Source organism: Dama dama, chromosome 15 (genome assembly GCF_033118175.1).
Source record: "Dama dama isolate Ldn47 chromosome 15, ASM3311817v1, whole genome shotgun sequence".
Lineage (NCBI taxonomy): Eukaryota > Metazoa > Chordata > Mammalia > Artiodactyla > Cervidae > Dama > Dama dama.
Genome location: NC_083695.1, coordinates 48,494,500 through 48,516,377, shown reverse-complemented (window position 1 = coordinate 48,516,377; position 21,878 = coordinate 48,494,500). Strand labels below are relative to the sequence as shown.

The 21,878-nt window shown below is 37.8% G+C and overlaps 1 protein-coding gene across 1 annotated transcript in view; it reads left to right on the top strand.

The window, feature by feature from the left end:
- The window catches only part of UBE2D1 (ubiquitin conjugating enzyme E2 D1), a 35,783-nt gene that overhangs the window by 10,579 nt on the left and 3,326 nt on the right, over positions 1–21,878 (top strand). The window contains exons 2-5 of the mRNA XM_061162066.1: positions 15,305–15,368; positions 15,461–15,492; positions 17,524–17,601; positions 19,024–19,129. Coding sequence (XP_061018049.1) covers positions 15,305–15,368; positions 15,461–15,492; positions 17,524–17,601; positions 19,024–19,129 — 280 coding nt within the window. The remainder of the gene's footprint in view (positions 1–15,304; positions 15,369–15,460; positions 15,493–17,523; positions 17,602–19,023; positions 19,130–21,878) is intronic.

The window sequence follows — 21,878 nt, the reverse complement described above, 5'->3', positions numbered from 1 at the left end:
GGTTTGACAGGGTACTTTCAGGTACTTTGACCACAGAGTGTTGGTAGAGAAATAGGTTAGTTAAGACATTATTGCACTTGTTCACGTGAGGTCCAGGAGGGTCTGAGCTAGCCTGATGGCAGAGGACGTTTGGAAAGAGGGGTATATGAGAAGAGTTGGAGGATGATTGTACCACCCGGCCTTTTTGGCTTGGTCTGACCCACCACACCGCCCTGTGCTTGGCCCTTCAAGTCACATCTCAGGCTCCGGGCCGTAGAGTCTCTACAGACTCTTTGGTCTACTGCCCAGTCTGATCCCAGAGTCTTTAATAGTGTCTCCCTGGTTCAAACCTTTGGCTTGTTATTCTGAAATGTCTCTCTGACTTTTCTCAGACTCTTCTGCCCTTTGGACCTCAGGTTTTCTACATGATGGGCCTCCTCCTGGGACCCTTTCAGTGGGAGGATTTGGACTAAAGGGGAATCTGAACAGCTTGTTACTGGTTAGTGTAGAGCGGGATGGGGTGTGCAGGAAGGAAGGAATCATGGTGATCCCAAGGTTTAGAGTTCAAGTTACTGGAATAAGTGCATTTTTACCATAATCTTCATAAGGTGGACTCAGACACAGTTTTTACTGGGATACCTTGAATTTGTCAAGATATATTTTTATTTATGTAAGTCCTATGGTGGAAATATTACATATGGTGGTGGTTTAGTCGCTAAGCTGTGTCCGACTCTCAGGGCCCCGTGGACTGTAGCCTGCCAGGTTCCTCTGTCCATGGGATTTCCCAGTTAAGGATGCTGGAGTGGGTTGCCATTCCCTTCTCCAGGAGATCATCCTGAGGAAATATTATGTATGAAGTGAAAGTCACTCAGTTGTGTCCCGGTCTTGCGACCCCATGGACTGGAGCCTGCAAGGCTCTGCCGTCTGTGGAATTCTCCAGGCCAGAATACTGGAGTGGGTAGCCATTCCCTTCTCCAGGGGATCTTCCCAACCCAGGAATTGAACCCAGGTCTCCCACATTGCAGGCGGATTCTTTACCAGCTGAGCTACCAGGGAAACCCAAGAATACTGGAGTGGGAAGCCTATCCCTACACAGTGGATCTTCCTGACCCAGGAATTGAACTGAGGTCTCCTCATTGCAGGTGGATTTTTTTACCAGCTGAGCTACCAGGGAAATATTATGTATAAAGGGAGATTTTTGAGTCTTTTCCTTGAAAGGAAGTCGTGTTTTAAAGTAGAGGCAAAATAACATTTTGGGAAATTGAAAGTCATCACATTGTGGTACTGTGGCGAGCACTGGGGGAAAGTGGTTACAGATCTGAGACACTGGCTAGATAATGTCCCTAAGTGACCTCCAACATTTATTCTAAATTGTGCTCTTTATAGTTCAGACTCAATAAATATTACTTTGATGCAGCGAAGTCAATAGTGTCATTTCTTTCTTCATCATCTTTTTGTGTGGGGTTTGGCTGTGATATCATCATTTTTAATAGACAGTCTTTGCCAGAGATACCTGATCCAAAGAGACAGTGAAGCAGCCAGGACCTTTTTATTGAAGTGAATTTGGTTCCTCTAACTTAATTAATTGAATGTCATCAGCATTTTGAAGTCTTCCAGAAGAAATTTTCATGGTCTAAAATACTTTTTTTCTTTTCTTTTTAATTCAAGGGCTTAGAGAGGTTCTGTATTCAGAGACATTTCTCAGAATTGTTTGACATCTCCTTATTGAAATAGCTGTAGTCAACTGGATAAGGAGATCAGAGTCTGAACTGTAAGCCCATGAAATGTTTATTTACAGACAAACCAAATATAGCTCATATATCCCTTTAGGGACAACATCAAAAATGCAATCCAGTAAGAATTGCTGTCTTGTTTTAGGAGTTTTGAGATAAAGATGGTTGTGTCACATTAATTAATTGCCTGTTGAGCCAGGATTTTTTTAAATAACATTTTCATATGCTTTGGATTCAGTAATTTAGATTTTGGACTGTAAATCAGTTCCTGTGCATGGGCTGCTAATGTCTTTTATGCATACCCATTGGGGTATATATTTTATCTATTATGGAGATTGAGACCTTCTGAATGTTGAGACTGGAGAACAACAAAGCATTTTCAGTCTGGTCAGCACAATTTGTTGGAGAATATTTACCGCATCCTGTCATATTAAGGATGATGGTAAATAAGGAAACTCTGACTTGTCAGCTTTCCTTCTCCACTGTTCAGATTGGGTTCTTACCCTTCTGGGAGCTGAGAGATTAATGAGGCTTCTCTTCTCTCACATTCCCTTCTTTGTTTCCTCTTATTTGTTTACTCTCTTTGAATTAGGCTGCCTCATCTACTTTTAGATTTTAAGTCCCCTAGAGGCAGGGACTGTGTCTAGGTTGGTTTTATGGAGAACACTCAGCATATTGTAGGGATGTTATAAACATGCCATCTGTGCCAATTTAAAATTCAGTTTCAGGCCTCTCAGTACTTTTCTTTGTGTCTGGTTGGATATAGAAATCTGAACTAAAGTCGAGGCGCTTAGCCATGTAAGGCTATATAAATTCATTAAGTACATGTTTTTGTGGACTCAGTGCTTTTATAGTGGTAGTCATAATACAGAAACAGTATCTTGTAATCTGCCTTTCATTACAGTATCTTGTATTTTTTTTGAAATTTAAATACCCTAATTAATTTTTTTTTTTTAATTTGAGTGTCAGATTGGAATAGAAAACTGCTTCATTGACATGGACTATTTTGGGGTGTACATTCACCACTTTGATATTTATTGCATAGTCTCTGTTTAAATATAACATTAGTTTGTTTTAAGCTTACTTTGTCTCAAAGAAGACAAAAGTTGAAACTATGTATTTCAGTTTTCAATTTAAAAAGCCACCAGAAATGAAATTGAAAGATACACACACAAAATATATGTATACACAGTCTGTTAACTATAACGAGTTCTTTTCATATATGGACTTACAGCTATAGTCTCATTATTTGATGACCGTCTTTTACATTATATGATTTCTGTCTGTGTAGCTAGCAGTAGAATTCCGGATCATGGTATATTCCTGTGTTCACCTTTAATGGTTACTGTCAGACTTTTTTACTAGTGGCATGTGAGAGTTCCAGTTCCTTCACATCTTTGCTATCATATGTACTTTTCTTTTCTTATATTTTCACCATCCTTTGAAGGTTATAGTGACATAGCATTTTTGTTTTAATTTGCATTTCCTCAATGCTAAATGAAGCTGGTGCATGTTGGCTAGTTGGATACTCTCTTTTGTAATGTGCTTATTTGTCTGTCTTTGAAAAATTGATCTGTAGGAATTTTTTTTTAACATATTCTGAATTCAAGCCTCTTGTCAGATATATGTATTACAAGTATCTTTTATTTCATGGTTTACCTTTTCACACTTTTAATGTGTCTTTTCTATGAAAAGATAGATGTTCTTTATTTTAATCAAGTTCATGTTTTTCTCTTTTTCTCTTATGGTTAATGCTCTGTGTGTCTTATTTAAGAAATCTGTGCCTCCCCCAAGGTCATAAATACATTTTATGTTTTCTTTTTAAAGCACTACTACTTTACCTTCCATATTTAAATCTATGATCTATTTACAGTTGGTTGGTTTTTTTTGATAAGTTTGAAGTGGAGGAGATCAAGTTTCTTTTTTTTTTCCCCCCCTACATTTTTTCCCCCAGTTGACCTGGCAGCACTTAGCAAAAAAAACTTTCCTTTTCCCTCCACTAGAATGTCACTGTCTTCACTTTTGAATTCCAAGCTTGCTATTTACTTTCCATTTTCAGCACATTGTTGAAGTTAAAGTAAGTGCTAGTAGTACCACTCAGATGTCAAACACCATCTCTTTTGCTTCTACATCAAAAGTGTTATTTGTTTATTCAAAACAGACCATATCCGAAGTTGGGTTTGAAAGATATGCTTTCCATTTTTTAAACGTGCAGCTTTCCGTAGTGAAGTTTTGTAGAGCCCTGGGGAACTCCATTCACATTGAAATCTATGTGAATGGTGCCGCTTAGAGCTGGTGCGCTTGGCCTGTGGGGCAGAATGCAGCAGCCCTGAGTGCCGGGTTTAGTAACTGGCAAATCAAAAAAGAGAAACCATTACCTTTTCCTGTGCTCCAGCAATCCACATTTTTAACAAATGAGTGTTATTTGTGTTCAAGTATTGTGGTGTGCCACAATTTTAAAGAAGTGGAGTTTAAAAAGAAAACAAAACTCTGAGGTGATAGCTCTTACAACTTTTTTAATGTTTCACGTTTGAGTTTATTTTTTAATCTAGAAAGCAGTTTGTGTCAGCCAAAATATTATATACCAGTACCTTTCTAGATCACACTTTCTGTCCTAGGAGAAACTTTCCAGGACTCCCTTGAGTGATCGAAACTTTAATGGACACAATCAGGAGGTGACCCTTGAGGCCTGTAGCTACTGTTATAAGTATTTTCCTGGAGACATGTAAGGTTCCAGAGGACCTCTTTCCTATATCTTTTAAGCTATATCTAATGAAGTTGCTTTTCTCCACAAATAAGTTCTCCTCAAATTTCATGCCCTGGTTTTAATCATCAGCAAATGTGCCTGACCAGTGACTTGTGAGGATTTTTTTTATTAACATCATAATCTTATACCTTTAAAAGAAATCTTGAAAACTTTGGGAGTGGAGTTGGGATGAGAATGTAAAGTCAGAATCATGACCCCTGTTAGGAAGGATGTGGAAGTGCTTCACTCCTGCTAGGCTAAGTTCAGCTGGTTAAATTGAGCTTGGTATAAGTAAGAAAAAAAATCTCTGTTGGCGCCACAGACTGCAGCTCTGTCTATGGGTGTCTCCACCACCAAGGATCACTGGTGATTGGCAGACAGCTTAACTTTGAGTCAGCTCAGCACAAAACCCTAACTCGTCTTGGAAAGGCAGCCCAAAGCTGTGTTCTGAAAGTAGGTCAGCAGCATCTTAAATAAACAATAAGGATGGACTATTTCAACTTTTGAGGTCTTCCAAATCAGAAGAACCACAACAAAAAATGTCTAACAGAAATTTTGTGTGGCTTTAGAGACTTTGATAGAATATCATACATTCTGTAAATTGAAAATAGTTGTCACGGCAGCATATGTTTTTGATAACTTAATGATGAATATTCTTTAGAGATGCATTTCTAGATGTTGTTATATGTTATTTAAAAGGCTACCCCAGCCTTTTTAAATGACCTGCACTGTTCTCTAACACCTGTTTTTAAGATTTTTTTTTTTATTATATGCGATCTACATAAGGGAGTATTGATTCTGATTCTGTTGTCAAATCTAATTATTTGCATTTTGAAAAAAATAGAAATTTGAGAGATCTATACTTTGCTGATCACACTGTTTCTTCCACTGTATTAACTCAAACAATATCAAGCACATTATATGAAAGGCATTGTGCTAACTATAATGGAGGAGATAATGAATAAATGCAAAAAAATTCCTAGTGTTAAAATAATATTCTGGTAGAAGAGGAGAGGGAAGGAGGAAATGAGTATTTCTTAAGGTTCTATTACACATGCTAGGCATTAAGCTTCTTCACTTACGTGTTTTCATTTAATTCTCAGTATAGTTCTTCCAGTGATGTCCTCATGTGAGGCCTTTGAGCAGGGGGTTAAGGGAGCTGCCCAAGGTCACAGAGCTATAACGGTCAGTAGGAAGGCCAGATCTGACTCCAAGCCTCTTGTTTTTAAAGTGCCCATTGAGAAGACAGCCACTGTTACTGTTAAGAAGAAGGGGTAAAATTTGGGCATAGGGAGACAGATGGAAGGTTGTTTAGGAGAGGGAAAATTTTGAAGGCCAGAAAACTTAGACATGTTCAGCGAACATCCAGGTACTCAGGCCAGACCTGACTACATGGTTCTCAAACTTTTAGGTCTCAGGACCCCCTTATATTAAAAGCATTGAGTGCCTCAATGAGCTTTTGTTTGTATAGGCTGTATCTATTAATATTTACCACGTGAGAAATTAAAACAGAAATATAAAAATATTTAGCAATTTAAAAACAACAATAAACTCATCCAGTTAGAACTGGACATGGAGCAACAGACTGGTTCCAAATAGGAAAAGGAGTACATCAAGGCTGTATATTGTCACCCTGCTTATTTAACTTATATGCAGAGTACATCAAGAGAAACGCTGGGCTGGAGGAAGCACAAGCTGGAATCAAGATTGCTGGGAAAAATATCAGTAACCTCAGATATGCAGATGACACCACCCTTATGGCAGAAAGTGAAGAAGAGCTAAAGAACCTCTTGATGAAAGTGAAAGAGGAGAGTGAAAAAGTTGGCTTAAAGCTCAACACTCAGAAAACTAAGATCATGGCATCTGGTTCCATCACTTTATGGCAAATAGATGGGGAAATAGTGGAAACAGTGGCTGACTTTATTTTTCTGGGCTCCAAAATCACTGCAGATGGTGACTGCAGCCATGAAATTAAAAGACACTTACTCCTTGGAAGGAAAGTTATGACCAACCTAGATAGCATATTAAAAAGCAGAGACATTACTTTGCCAACAAAAGTCCGTCTAATCAAGGCTATAGTTTTTCCAGTAATCATGTATGAATGTGAGAGTTGGACTATAAAGAAAGCTGAGTGCAGAAGAATTGATGCTTTTGAACTGTGGTGTTGGAGAAGACTCTTGAGAGTCCCTTGGACTGCAAGGAGATCCAACCAGTCCATCCTAAAGGAAATCAGTCCTGGGTGTTCACTGGAAGGACTGATGTTGAAGCTGAAACTCCAATACTTTGGCCACCTGATGCGAAGAGCTGACTCATTTGAAAAGACCCTGATGCTGGGAAAGGTTGAAGGCAGGAGGAGAAGGGGACAACAGAAGATGAGATGGTTGTATTGCATCACCGACTCAATGGGCATGAGTTTGGGTAAACTCTGGGAGTTGGTGATAGACAGGGAGGCCTGGCGTGCTGCAGTTCATGGGAACGCAAAGAGTTGGACACGACTGAGCGACTGAATTGAACTGAACTGAACATTATGTATTAACATAAATAACATTTTTATTAAAAACAACTATATATTCGAAAACGGCAACAACAAGAATAAAGTGCCACTGTTTTATACATGTTCAGATCTCATTATAGTCAGGCTTATAAATGATAGTTGAATTCTCATATCTCATGCATTCAGTCTGTCACAGTATTACTTATCTTTAACCTGGAAAATTCTAATATATACCCATGAGATAATTGAGAGTGAAAAATACAAATATTTTAGTCTTATTATGAAATTAATTTTGACTTCATGGATCTCCTGAACATGTTTCAGAAAACCCAAGGGCATTCTTTGGAGAATTATTGGGCATGTTTGTGAATGGGAACTCTATTGAAAGAGTAGGGTTAGGACTAGAAAATGAAAAGACCTTCATTGGTTGAATTTGGTCTTTAATAAGTAGTAGGGAGCCACTGACATTTTCTAAACAGAAAAATGAAATAAATTAAACTGTGCTTTTAGAAGATTGTTATGCAAGTAATTCATAGAGTATTGGGAAGCAATTATAGTTGAACTGTAATAGGTTTTTGAGGTAATAGTTACTGGGAGCTTCCTAGGTGCTCAGTGGTAAAGAATCTGTCTGCCAAGCAGGGTTCAATCCTTGGGTCAGAAAGATCCCCTGGAGAAGGAAATGGCAACCTACTTAAGTATTCTTGCCTGGGAAATCCCACAGACAGAGAAGGCTGACGGGCTATAGTCCATGGGGTCACAAAAGAGTCAGCCATAACTTGGTGACTACACAACAACAACAAATAGGTATTGGGGTAGAATATATTATTTTGTTTGTCTGACAGGGTGAACAAGAAAAAGGGGAGTCAAAATGAGCCTGGTGACTAGGAGACTAATAATTCCATTAATAAATAAAGGGAACACATAAAAAGAAGGAAGCTTGGGAAGGAAAATTGTGAATTAAGTTTTAGAATGTTCTCATAAATCCTTCACTTAATTTCCCCTATTATTTACAACTTACATAACCATAGATATAGCTCAGTTGGTAAAGAATCTGCCTACAGTGCAGGAGACCCCAATTTGATTCCTGACTTGGGAAGATCCCCTGGAGAAGGGAAAGGCTACCCACTCCAGTATTCTGGCTTGGAGAATTCCATGGATTGTATAGTCCATGGGGTCGCAAAGAGTTGGACTCGACTGAGCGACTTTCACTTTCACTTTAATTATAGTACAGTTATCAAAATAAAGAAAGGAACATTGATACAATATTGTAAACTAAACTACTGACCTAATTCAGATTTTACCATTCAGTTTTTCACTGTTGTTTTCCTGCCCAAGGATCCAATCTGGGATCCTTTCCTGTCCAAGGATCCAATCTGGGATCCTTTCCTGTCGAAGGATCCAATCTGGGATCCCAGGTTTAGTTGTTTTACCCCCTTTGTGTGTGTGTATTTGTGTGTGCTTTAATCTGTGACAGTTCCTCAGCCTTTCCTTGTCTTGTAAAAATTTTTAATTAAAAAAAAAATGACAGAAGGACTTCCCTTGTGGCGCAATGAGTAAGAATCTGCCTGCCAACACAGGGACACAGGTTTGATCCCTGATCCAGAAGAGAGCTTCTAAGCCCATGCACCAGACTACTGAGCCCAAATGTTGCAACCACTGAAGCCTGTGCGCCTAGAGCCTGTGCTCCATGAGAAGAAAAGCCAGTGCAATGGGAAGCCCACGTGTCTCAGCAGAGAGTAGCCCTTCCTCACCGCAACTAGAAAAAGTTGGTGCGCAGCACCGAAGACCCAGGGCAACCAAAATAAACAAATAAGTTACAGTGACCTTAAAAAAAAAAGAAGATGCTTATATGTAGTGGGGGAGAAAAGTGTCATTTAATCTCTCTTAAAATGCATAAGAAGCTGAGTAAAACAGCATTTTTTTCCTCTAAAAAGTTGAAAAATTAGGGAGAGTGGGAGGGGAGGCTCAAGAGGGAGGGGATATATATGTAAAATTTTATACATATATAAATTATATATGAATTATATATAAATTTACTATATATAATAAATTATATATATATTATTATATATATAAAAATTATGACTGATTTGTGTTGTATGGCAGAAACCAACACAATATTGTAAAGCAGTTATCTTTAAAATTAAAAAAAGTTGGAAAATTATTGTAAAAATTTATAACAATGTAAAAAAAATAAATAAAAGGTGACAACCCACCCCTAGAGATAACTACTATTAAGAGCTTGGTGTGTATTCTTTTAGTTTATTTTCTATGCATGTATAGTATTATGGAATCCCTTGGGCATACTTCTGCCACATAGATTTTTCACTCAAAAACTTTATTATTTTCACACAACATTGTTTGATGTCAACATACATTTCTCATTCTTTTTTTTTTTTTTTTTTGGGCTCTGTAGTATGTGGGATCTTAGTTCCCTGGCCAGGATTTGAACCTATACCCTTTGCAGTGAAAGCACAGAGACTTAACCATTGGACCACCAGGGAAGTCCTCTCATTCTTTTTTTTTTTTTAAAACATTTATTTATTTGGCTGCGTCAGGTCTTAGTTGTGGCACTCAAGTCATTCGGGATCTTTCCTTGAGGCATGTGGGCTTAGTTGCTCCACACATGGGATCTTAGTTCCCCAACCAGGGATTGAACTCATGTTTCCTGCTTGGCAAGGCATATTCTTCACCACTGGACCACCAGGGAAATCCCTCTCTCATTCTTTTTAACAGCTGTAGTATCTGATAATATGGCTGTATCATGGAACCATTCCTTTTGTGATGGGCCTTTAGGTTATCTCAGTTTTTCTTAATTATACAAAATGCCTGACTAAACATCTTTATATGCTTATCTTTGTCTGTTTGGATGATTATTACTATGAGGTGAAGCTCCTGGATCAGAGACCGTATGCATTTTGCACTTTGATGATTATTGCTAAATTTCCCTCCAGAAGGTACTATCTCAACTTATGCTCCCTCCAACAGCAAGTGACATGCTTATTTCCTGCCAGTCATAATGGAGGTATTCTAATAGGGTGATAGTGGTTTGATTTGGGTAATAACCTTATGGGTGTCTCACAGTTTATGCATTGCTTTATCTTATTTTTCCCTACAAAGTATTATTTTGCTTTGTTTTGCTTTTGTACACACACACTCAATAATTAAAATGAATGATTCTAAATGCTTTGTCTTTGAGATCTTTTGCTTTTGATCAGCATGGAATACATTGGATCTTATGAGGATCTTATGGACTTGAGCAACTTGTATAATTCACAAGACAGTAGTTCAGTATTAATTCTTAAACAGTGGAGAGAAGAGCAAAGGAAGAGATTACTGACCCTGGCATTTCTTTTAAAAATAAGAATCATTAAGTTATTTTTAATACTTCATATGTGGCTGCAATGCTTGAAGTAGATACATAAGAATTCCAGTTATGGTAGAGAAAGCATAAATCAGGTAACAGGGCAGTTTCTGGAAAACTTTGAGTAAACTAAATCAAAAGGGAAAAGTATAAGTAGTCTTTGATTTTTTGTGTTTATCTAAAAGTGCACTGGCCTCTGAATAGACTTAGAGCAAAAAGGTGCAGCTTTGATATGTCTGGTTATAGTTTTTTGTTTTATATTTTCACCTCCTTAGGATATCTCAGAAGTTTTCCTTTATCAAATTTGAGGTCTGTCTTTTTGCAGGCAGGGAAGGGTATATATAGTGTTTTTTGTTTTCTGTTGGTCACTCTGTCTGTGCATATATACCATAGTTTCAGTAACATATTTCCAAACAGTGTAACAGGGCATATTTCCAGATACATATTTTAATAAAGGGATAGCACATTAGAAATTTCAGTTCAGTTCAGTCACTCAGTCGTGTCTGACTCTTTGCGACCCCATGAACCACAGCATGCCAGGCCTCCCTGTCCATCACCAACTCCTGAAGCCTACACAAACTCATGTCCATTGAGTCGGTGATGCCATACAACCATCTCATCCTCTGTCATCCCCTCTCCTCCTCCTGCCCTCAGTCTTTCCCAGCGTCAGGGTCTTTTCCAATGAGTCAGCTCTTCTCATCAGGTGGCCAAAGTATTGGAGTTTCAGCTTCAACATCAGTCCTTCCAGTGAACACCCAGGACTGATTTCCTTTAGGATGGACTGGTTGGATCTCCTTGCAGTCCAAGGGACTCTCAAAACCCTCCTAAAAATTCTAGGATGTGTAAGTCTTCTCACCAAAGCACTTGTGTAGTTTTTAGTAGTAACTAATGATTGGTGTGACTGTTAAGAATGTTTGATGTACCATCAGCTGCCTCCTTTCTATAATAAGTGAGCTTTCCTATAATGTCAGCTTTAAATAGACAGCTTAAGAACCTGACCTTTGCAGGAGTTCACTTGTTAGATTTTATCTTTCTTATCCTTAGCTCTCACTTCCAACAGGAGGTAGAATCAGGGCACAAAAATTTAAGAACATGATAACGAGTATTTTTATATACTATTTTGAAGGGATTTGAAAGAACAGTCTGACATTTGAAATTTGAACACTATTCAAGGCTATTCCAAGTAAAATATGGTTTGGGGTTTTTTGTTAGTAAACAAAATTAATTTGTATGTATTTCTGTATGATTTACTCACATATGCATTACTCTGTAAAATATATACATGCAAATCATTAACAGTTTTTTAAATCTCAATTAGAGACTATTTTCTTCTTTTTTAAATTATTTTTTAATTAAAGTGTGGTTGATTTACAATGTTAATTACTGCTATACAGCAAAGTGATTCAGTTATACATGTATATATACATATACACACATACATCCTTATGTATATTTTCTTTTCTATTATGGTTTATCATAGGAATATTGAATATCGTTCTCTATGGTATACAGTAGGGCCTTGTTGTTTATCCATTCTATATTTAAAAGCTTACATCTGCTAACCCCAGCCTCCCATTCCACCCCTCCCCCCAGCTATGTGTGTGATTCTGTTTCAGTTTCATAAGACACTGTCATTTTTTATTTAACTAGTTTTCTAGTTAAAATAAGGGCCAAGAGGTTCCATTTATTCATTTACATTAATGTTTAGAAAACTCAATGGGATGAATCTTTTAAAAAACAATCTCCTTTAAAAGCCCAAATTAGAAAATGGGTAAATAAAGCAGTCATTCTAAAATGAGGCTATGGGGAATTCCTGGCGGTCCAGTGGTAAGGACTCTGTGCTTCCACTTTTGGGGCCCCAAGTTTGATCCCTGGTTGGGGAACTGATTCCTCAAGCCACTTGTAGAGGGGAAAAGAGATTTTGCCCACGATCATGTGGCAAATAAGTGATGGTGCTGCTGCTGCTGCTAAGTCTCTTCAGTCGTGTCCGACTCTGTGCGACCCCATAGACGGCAGCCCACCAGGCTCCCCCGTCTGGACTGAAAACTTCAAAGCCTTGCTTTTTTAACACTGTCACTGAAATCTTCCACTTTATCGTTGAACTATACTGGGAGCGAAGAAGCTGCTAACTCTGTTAGTTAATTCTTGTTAGGAAGAGAAGCACAGCACAAGCTGTGGGGAGGAAACAACAAAAACAAAGAGGAAGGTACCGAGTTACACTGGAAGGGACTAGAAAACTTGGAAGGAGACCTGAGTTTGCACTTGGCTTGGTTACTTAGCTCATGTATCAGTTTCTTTTTTTTTTTCTGTTTGTTTATTTTTTTCATTTATTTATATTGGTTGGAGGCTAATTACTTTACAATACTGTAGTGGTTTTTGCCATACATTGATATGAATCAGCCATGGATTTACATGAGTTCCCCATCCTGAATCCCCCTCCCACCTCCCTCCCCATCCCATCCCTCTGGATCATCCTAGTGCACCAGCCCTGAACACTTGTCTCATGCATCAAACCTGGACTGGTGATCTGTTTCACAATTGATAATATACATGTTTCAATGCTATTCTCTCAGATCATCCCACCCTCTCTTTCTCCCAAAGAGTCCAAAAGTCTGTTCTATACATCTGTGTCTCTTTTTCTGTCCTGCATATAGGGTTCTTGTTACCATCTTTCTAAATTCCATATATATACGTTAGTATACTGTTTTGGTGGTTTTCTTTCTGGCTTACTTCACTCTGTATAATGGGCTCCAGTTTCATCCACCTCATTAGAACTGATTCAAATGTATTCTTTTTAATGGCTGAGTAATATTCCATTGTGTATATGTACCACAGCTTTCTTATCCATTCATCTGCTGATGTTCATGTATCAGTTTCTTAGGAAAGCTTTTCCCTACCACATCCTCTTTCTTGTTTGTCTCTATTAGAGCACTCAACTCATTGCAATGATGCTAAGATGCCCATCTTTTTCATTTTAACATTTCTAAAATCTGGATGTGCCTTGTAATTGATGGTGTCTTAAAATGAATCAGCAACATTTCTTCTTAATTATTGATATATAAGGATGTGATTTACCATTGACAGCATCTTAGATTTGATGAGTGCAGTATTTGTTTACATGTGTTCCCATGAAATTGTTCACATCATCCCCAAAGTTTTCAAATATAGAGTATATACAAGATTTTCTGATTTCTAGTATCATCCTCTTCTAAGCTGTAGCCTTGTATGTTGAATAAGTTTTTCTTCGATATCACAGGGATCACAGATATGGTGTATCTACTTTCTAGATCAACATCATCTAGTATATTCCCACCTCTCAGTAAATGGTATCTACACCTGTAGAAGGTCTGCTGCCGGGATCTAAGCCCCAGTTCCCCCCATACTAGTTCTGCGAGCGCATAGTGAACCGTGTCTCTTTTATTCTTCATTTGTAAAATGGGAAGCATGACAACACCTACCTGACAGGATTATTAAGATGATAAAACATTGAGTAAATATTAGCTGCTGCTTGTTTTCATCATATGTATTTATGACTTTTCTCCTTTCTCTATACACATAATTCATCATCAATCCTGTCATAAGTAGTCTTTTCACACTATCCCAAATCCATCCTCTTTGACCTACCTCTTCTTTAGTCCAAGCCCCTGTTATTGCCTGTAGCAATTAATTTTGTAGTTTCCCCTTTTTCCCATCTCTGATCCATTCAGTACATAGTCAGAGCCATCTTTTAAATCAGATTATGCCACTTCTTAAAACCCCTCCCAGTGCACTTGGTATAAAGCCCCAAATCCTTAATATGGTGTATATTGTTCTGTTTTCTGCCTGGCCTCTGCCTGCTCTTTCAATGCATCTTATGCTGCTGTGCCTGACAGTGTCACTCAGTTCTCCCAAAACTAACTTCTGCTCATCCCTTTAGATTCAAGCTGAAATGTCACTTTCTCAAAGACATTGCCTAACTGATTGTCTAACTAAATTAGGTTCTTCAGTCCTAATTTACAGTCTTTTATATTGAATTTACACCTTTCATAGTGGTGGTCATTTCCTTCCCAACTGAAGGTAAATTACTTCCCCACGGTCATAGCATTAGTTATGGTAGAACTGGAATGCCAGCCTAGGACTGACCAGCTACAACTGTGCCATTTCCATGATCTTTTGCTTCCTTGAAAGCAGAGAAGAGCATATGAATCAATGTGCTTGGCTTTAAGATATGGCCCAGCTGCTCTCCTTTCTTTCCATTTAACCTTCATGTTGTTCCTTAAATATCCATCTGTCCGTGAGCCTTCACTCTCCCAAATTAGATTATAAACTTGTTGAAGTAGGATCTGTGTGTGTGGTTTTTTTAATCTATATTATACACCTAGTTGGAGAAGGCAATGGCAACCCACTCCAGTACTCTTGCCTCGAAAATCCCATGGACGGAGGAGCCTGGTAGGCTGCAGTCCATGGGGTCGCGAAGAGTTGGACACAACTGAGCGACTTCACTTTCATTTTTCATTTTCATGCATTGGAGAAGGAAATGGCAACCCACTCCAGTGTTCTTGCCTGGAGAATCCTAGGGACGGGGGAGCCTAGTGGGCTGCTGACTGTGGGGTCGCACAGAATTGGACACGACTGAAGTGTCTTAGCAACAGCAGCAGCATATACCTAGTACCTATATAAGTACTAGGGGCATAATATAGATTTGAGGGAAAAAAAGTCCTAAGTTACCCTGCATACAATAGATACTCAAAAATATTTTGTATTAGGGATGCTAAAGAAAAACAGAATTTTAATTCATTTAATTTTTTTAAAAGTTTGGAGCTGTCTCATGAATTTAATGCCTTATTCCATATTCTTCTATCCATCAGTGACATAGTACATTTTATGTGTCCATATTTTGAATAGAACTGCCTAAAATGATATTTAAATGAATTGTTTGTGTCTTCATGGATTATTGGGCTTGTTTCACTGAAAAAGAATTAATCCGAAGTATTTTTGCTTTGCTTCAGGAGTTAAGTGATCTACAACGTGACCCACCTGCTCACTGTTCGGCTGGACCTGTGGGAGATGACTGTAAGCTTTACTCTCTTGCTAGGATTTTGCTACCATTCATAGTACAGGTTTGAACTCTTGTTAATGACTCCAAACTCCTTTGTTTGTTTCAGTGTTCCACTGGCAAGCAACTATTATGGGGCCTGTAAGTATGATTCATATATGTGAAATTAATCCCTTCGGCCATCCTTCATTCTTACCATTTCATCTTTGATCAGATGTTTGTGGCTAGGGTTGAATTTTCTTGTACTCTGAGTCACTCAGAAAGCAAAATACAAGTAAAGGATTTATGATGATTTTCCAGAGCCCTGGTGGCAAAGCACATTTACAGTGCTTTGCCAAATCCCTGATCATTATGCATAGTAATGGATCACACGCAATTTGCAACCAGGCTTTGTGTTTGCTTTATCTTTTTTTAAGTACAGAAAGTTGTTTGGAACGAAGCATAATTACTCTCCACGTTTTAGTAGGTTAGATATAAGTCTAATTAACCCAATAATGGAATTCCTACAAGTAACAAGCAGTAAGTTTCATTGCAGTGTTTCATCACTGTGTGACAGATCAGATTCAATTTTGCAGTGGCTCTGTTGCCATCTCATGAGCTTGCCTCTTTTGTTGCATTGTCCTGAATTCAAAATCACCTGCTGTTCTGTAACTGGCTTCTCTTTATACTTATTGCCTTTGTTAAGATTATTTCTTTCTACACCTGAGAAGCAGTTGTGACTTTTCTTTTTAGGGCAGAAATGTGGTTGTGTGAGAATGGGCACTGGCAGCTCAGGTCTGCTTCTGGATAAGAGTATATTAGTAACCTGTTTCCATGAGCATCATTCTATCCTCCCCCCTTTGAAGGAGCTTTATCCAGGAAGCCATAGAGTTTTTAATCATATTGCCTCATGCTTAACTTTTAAAACATACACCAGTTACTGAATTTTCAGAGCAGGAGTCATGGGCAAATGTTTTAAATCACTAAATTGTTACATTAAGTTAGTTTTTTAAAGGGTGAAGTGCAACATATTTATTTAACTACTTTGATAGGAATCTTTTTTCATTGCTTACCAAGAACTTTCAAAATAATATCACCTCTCACCCTTATGAATTATAGCCCTCCACAAATATTTCTCAGGTGAATCACATGTAGCAATTTATGTTACTCATACTCCCCTTTATTTTAGTAATGTAAATATGCCGCTGTATAGTATAATTGAATATCTAAGAAGATCATATCTGTTGATTGTAATTAACTTATATTTTCTACATTCCTTATAATTTTTGCTAAACTAGAATTAAACAATGTATATGGTAAGAATAATTATACAGTACAGTCCTCTAATATCTATGTAGGAACTTAAGGAGGAATCAATGATAGCCTTCTGTTCTTACCAACATGTTGACAGAGTATAGCATGATACATTTAATTAAAATAAATGAATTAAAATAGAATTTAAAGGTATTTTTGCTACTTTTTCCCCCCTTCCCCCTTTTTTAAATCATCCTTTTTTTTTCTCTTGCTTGTAACATAAATATTTCCTAATTTCTATAAAGACATATGGCCAAATTTAAATTCCTCTTGTAAAGTTGATTCCTAATTTGATAATTCTATGAAACTGAATTTCTCTAGTTTCATTTGCAGCTCTTTCGCATTTTCCACATTATTTTGTAAACTGTTACTAAGTGAAGATTTGAGGTTTAAATTATGTAACAGTGTCACTTAGCCTTTTCTTTTCATAAATTGGTCATTTCAGTTTACCTCTATTCTTGCCCCTTTAAGGGAAGGAGCACAAAAACTTAGGTTTTATAATTCAGAAGAAATATACTAGCCTCAGCCCTTTTCTTGCATACTGATTACTGCTGCGAATCATCATTCTTTTCTCACAGAGTCTTGTGTGTGTACTTACCTTTAACAATCTGTACTCACAAACAGGTTTGTTTGGGCAAATCACACCACTCCACTGTGTGTGTCCTGTTTTTGTTTTGTTTTAAACTATGATTTCGGCATGATTGCTGGAAAATCCTCCTTCATGCCTACAAAGAGAAACCTGTTTTCAAGGTAAATGATTTGAACTTAAGACAAAATGATGGCATTTTCTTTTTCAAACCGTTGTATTTGGAGGGAATCATCTTGGATTACTAACAAATACAGCAGTCAGACACTGATGTAATTGTTTTGTAATTTCAGCCTGATAGCGCATATCAAGGTGGAGTCTTCTTTCTCACTGTACATTTTCCGACAGACTATCCTTTTAAACCACCAAAGGTATTTTTATTTTTTATCATTGATGTCACCCCTGTGTCAGGGAATTTACTCTCCATCCAGAGATATTTTCGTGATGTCAAAAGACTGTGGGTGGGTTGGCGTGTCCAAACTTTTATATAAAGCCACTGAATCTAAAATATGTTTCCTCATCAAATATTTTATTATGTCTATAAACAAAAAGAAGTATCTGTTAGGTTAGAAATTAGCTTCCCTAACATGTCTTACCTTCCTCATTACATATGTGTAGTTTGGAAGTTTTTATGGTCAAGAATTAGACTTTTCCATTCAGGGGATTTTCTTTCCAAGGCTGATCTTTCTTTCTCAGTTTTTAAGTATTCAGCCAACATTTATTGAGCACCTACCATATGCTGTTGCACTGGGGAATACAAAATATAATAAATAAGATACAGTCCTCTTATTATATTTAGCATATGAAAGATTAAGGGCTTCCCTGGTAGCTAGCTAAGCTGGTAAAGAATCTGCCTGCAATACAAGAGACCCCGGTTTGATTCCGGGGCTGGGAAGTTCCCCTGGAGAAGGGATAGGCTACCCAATCCAGTATTCTTGGGCTTCCCTGGTGGCTCAGAAGGTAAAGAATCCACTTGCAATGTGAGAGACCTGGGTTTGATCCCTGCGTTGGGAAGATCCCCTAGAGGAGGGCATGGCAACCCACTCCAGTATTCTTGCCTAGAGAATCTCCAGAGACAGAGGAGCCTGGAGAGCTGCAGTTCATAGGGTCACAAAGAGCTGGACACAACTGAGCAACTAAGCACAAAAATAGGAAAGATTAAAACACATTCTTATTAAATTTAGCTTAGCTCTAAAGAGGAAATCAACAGATTATGGGGTGTCAGTGAGGGAGCGAATCATTAACAAATCCTGTCACTCACGAGATAATTACTTTAGATTTTTAAAAACATCTGATTAACTTTATATATGAAATGATATAATAATTATTGTGAAAGATTAGAATTCTTGGTAGATTTCTTAGGACAGGTAATAAGCTGGGGCCCCTCAACTTTCCTCTAGAATAGGGTCAGCATTCTATTTCTAGACCCACGTGTCAATTGATAATCAAATTAAGGAAAGGATCATTTTGAGGGGTGATGAAAGCCATGGTTAATTATCTCAGGTGCTACTCAACTAGTCATACCAGCTAGTACAGGCTTATTTATTACATTTTCTAAAATAACTTCTCAGTTGCTTGGCATTAGGAAGAGTAGGAAACTGAATTTATTTGCTTTCACATTATCAGTAGCTAAAGATACATTTGGGTAAAGTAGATGCTCATCCAGTTTGTGTTGAATACATTTCTCCTCTAAGGTTATTTGAAATTGAGGACATTTTACCCTAGAGCAGATTGGTTCTGTTTGCTTTCATAGTTCATGGATTATCAACAGTTTTGTTTTGTTTTATGTTTAGATTGCTTTCACAACAAAAATTTACCATCCAAACATAAACAGTAATGGAAGTATTTGTCTTGATATCCTGAGGTCACAGTGGTCACCAGCTCTGACTGTGTCAAAAGGTAATTTCATTTATCAGATTTAAAACAGTTAATAACAGTGAGACAGAAAAAATACAGCAAAAATGTCTTAGGGACCAAAGTTTGAAACAAAAAACCAATCTACTGTGTTTTCTTCTGCTTTGCTTTTGCTTTCCTTTCATAGCTTTTATATTACTCTTGCTTGGGGCGGGGGGGGGGGGGGGGGGGTTGATGGGCTGATCTAAATGATGAAATGAGAGAAATTTAAAATGATAAAACTAGAAATTTGGGGATAAGACTGTTGACATTTCATTCCTTTAGTTTGGGCTTTATCTTTAAAAACAGACAGGGACTCAGAAAGAGATACACATACAGAAGTAAAAATAAGATTTTAGGACCAGTTGTCCCATTCATTAAATGGAATTATGTATTGACATAATAAAGCTTTACCTCTCTTTTACTTCATCTAAGAAGTAATGGCAAACTAGGCAGATAAAGTAAATAATTTAAAAAGACAGGAATTCCCTTGCACTCCAATGGGTAGGACTCAGACTTTTCACTACCAAGGGCCCCAGGTTCAATCTTTGGTCAGGGAACAAGCCTCATGGTATGGCCAAAAAAAAAAAAAGTGAAAGACATATTCACACTTTAGAATAATGCAGTACATGTAGCATGTTAGTCTAAACTTCAAGCAATCAGTAGCATCATTGTAAGGACTGATAAATACTCCATGCAGATTCTCAACTTTCACAGTTATATAATATAGCATTATTCTTTGCTAAATTATGAGATGTGTATATAGGGCATCTGAAGTTGTTTGTTTCATTCACTAATGCTGTTTGCTTTGTCACCCTCTTAATTTTGTCTTGTCTCTAACAGAAGAGAGCCTGAGTTACTATTTTGATTTAGAAACGTCTGCCCCTCAAAGTAACTTGGTAGTTTTCCCTTTTCATAAAATTTAAGAAAACTATTTCTCTTGAAGAATTTAGAGGAAGAATCAATGATCATTAAAGTTTTTTTAAAAATAAACGCTACCTGATTACATAACTTGTGTAAAAATTGGTAAGCTTTATAGGAACAGTGTCCACAGCCATGATTATTTCAAGTATTAGATAAGTAACAGCCCTTCGGATCATTTAGGTATTTATGAATGGCAATTTTTCTGACCTAAAATGTTCCTATAAAATGTTTGTGTAGATTCTAGTGTTTTTTAAAAAATCTTTCACATAACTGTTACATACTAGATATAGGAAAGATAACTGTCATAAGGTTATTCAAATTAATAAACTTTCCTGGAATAGTATCACAAAATGAAATTCAGTTAGCTTATGCAGGAGGAGAAGGGGACGACAGAGGATGAGATGGTTGGATGGCATCACTGACTCGATGGACATGAGTTTGAGCAAGCTCCAGGAGTTGGTAAAGGACAGGGAAGCCTGGCGTGCTGCAGTCCATGGAGTCGCAAAGAGTTGGACACAACTGAACGACTGAACTGAGTGAAGTATGCAGCTAAATACTTACAAGAGAAAGTGCAGACTGCTAGGTGTTAAATACTCACCTTCTGATATTGGTAGCTTTTTATAAAAAAACAATTCATTTTGTCAACTTCTAGAAACTTAAAAAAAGAAATGTTGGAGTATAGTTGCTTTACAGTATTGTGTTAGTTTCTGCTGGACAGCAAAGTGAATCAGCTTTACATACACATGTCCCCCTCTTTGTTGGATTGCCTTCCCGTTTAGGTCACCATAGAGCATTGAGCAGAATTCCCTGTGCTGTATGGTCGATTCTCATTAGTTAGCTTAGAAGCTGTCCTTTAAGAACAGTTTCACATAGCCTTAGTTTCTTCATATGTCGAATGAGAATTATAATAGTGTTACCACATATGGTCACTATGCAACTAGCACATAGTAAAGCACTCAGTTCAGTTCAGTTCAGTCGCTCAGTCGTGTCCGACTCTTTGCAGCCCCATGGACCGCAGCACGCCAGGCCTTCCTGTCCATCACCAACTCCCGGAGTTTACCCAAACTCATGTCCATTGAGTCGGTGATGCCATCTCACCATCTCATCCTCTGTCAACCCCTTCTCCTCCTGCCTTCAATCTTTCCCAGCATCAGGGTCTTTTCCAATGAGTCAGCTCTTCGCATCAGGTGGCCAAAGTATTGGAGTTTCAGCTTCAATATCAGTCCTTCCAGTGAACACCCAGGACTGATTTCCTTTAGGATGAACTGGTTGGATCTCCTTGCAGTCCAAGGTACTCTCAAGAGTCTTCTCCAACACCACAGTTCAAAAGCATCAATTCTTTGGTGCTCAGCTTTCTTTATAGTCCAACTTTCACATCCATACATGACTACCGGAAAAACCATAACCTTGACTAGATGGACCTTTGTTGGCAAAGTAATGTCTCTGCTGTTTAATATTCTATCTAGGTTGGTCATAACTTTCCTTCCAAGGAGTAAGTGTCTTTTAATTTCATGGCTGCAGTTACCATCTGCAGTGATTTTGGAGCCCAGAAAAATAAAGTCAGCCAGTTTCCACTGTTTCCCCATCTATTTGCCATAAAGTGATGGGACCAGATGCCATGATCTTAGTTTTCTGAATGTTGAGCTTTAAGCCATCTTTTTCACTCTCCTCTATCACTTTCATCAAGAGGTTCTTTAGCTCTTCTTCACTTTCTGCCATAAGGGTGGTGTCATCTGCATATCTGAGGTTATTGATATTTTTCCCAGCAATCTTGATTCCAGCTTGTGCTTCCTCCAGCCCAGCGTTTCTCATGATGTACTCTGCATACAAG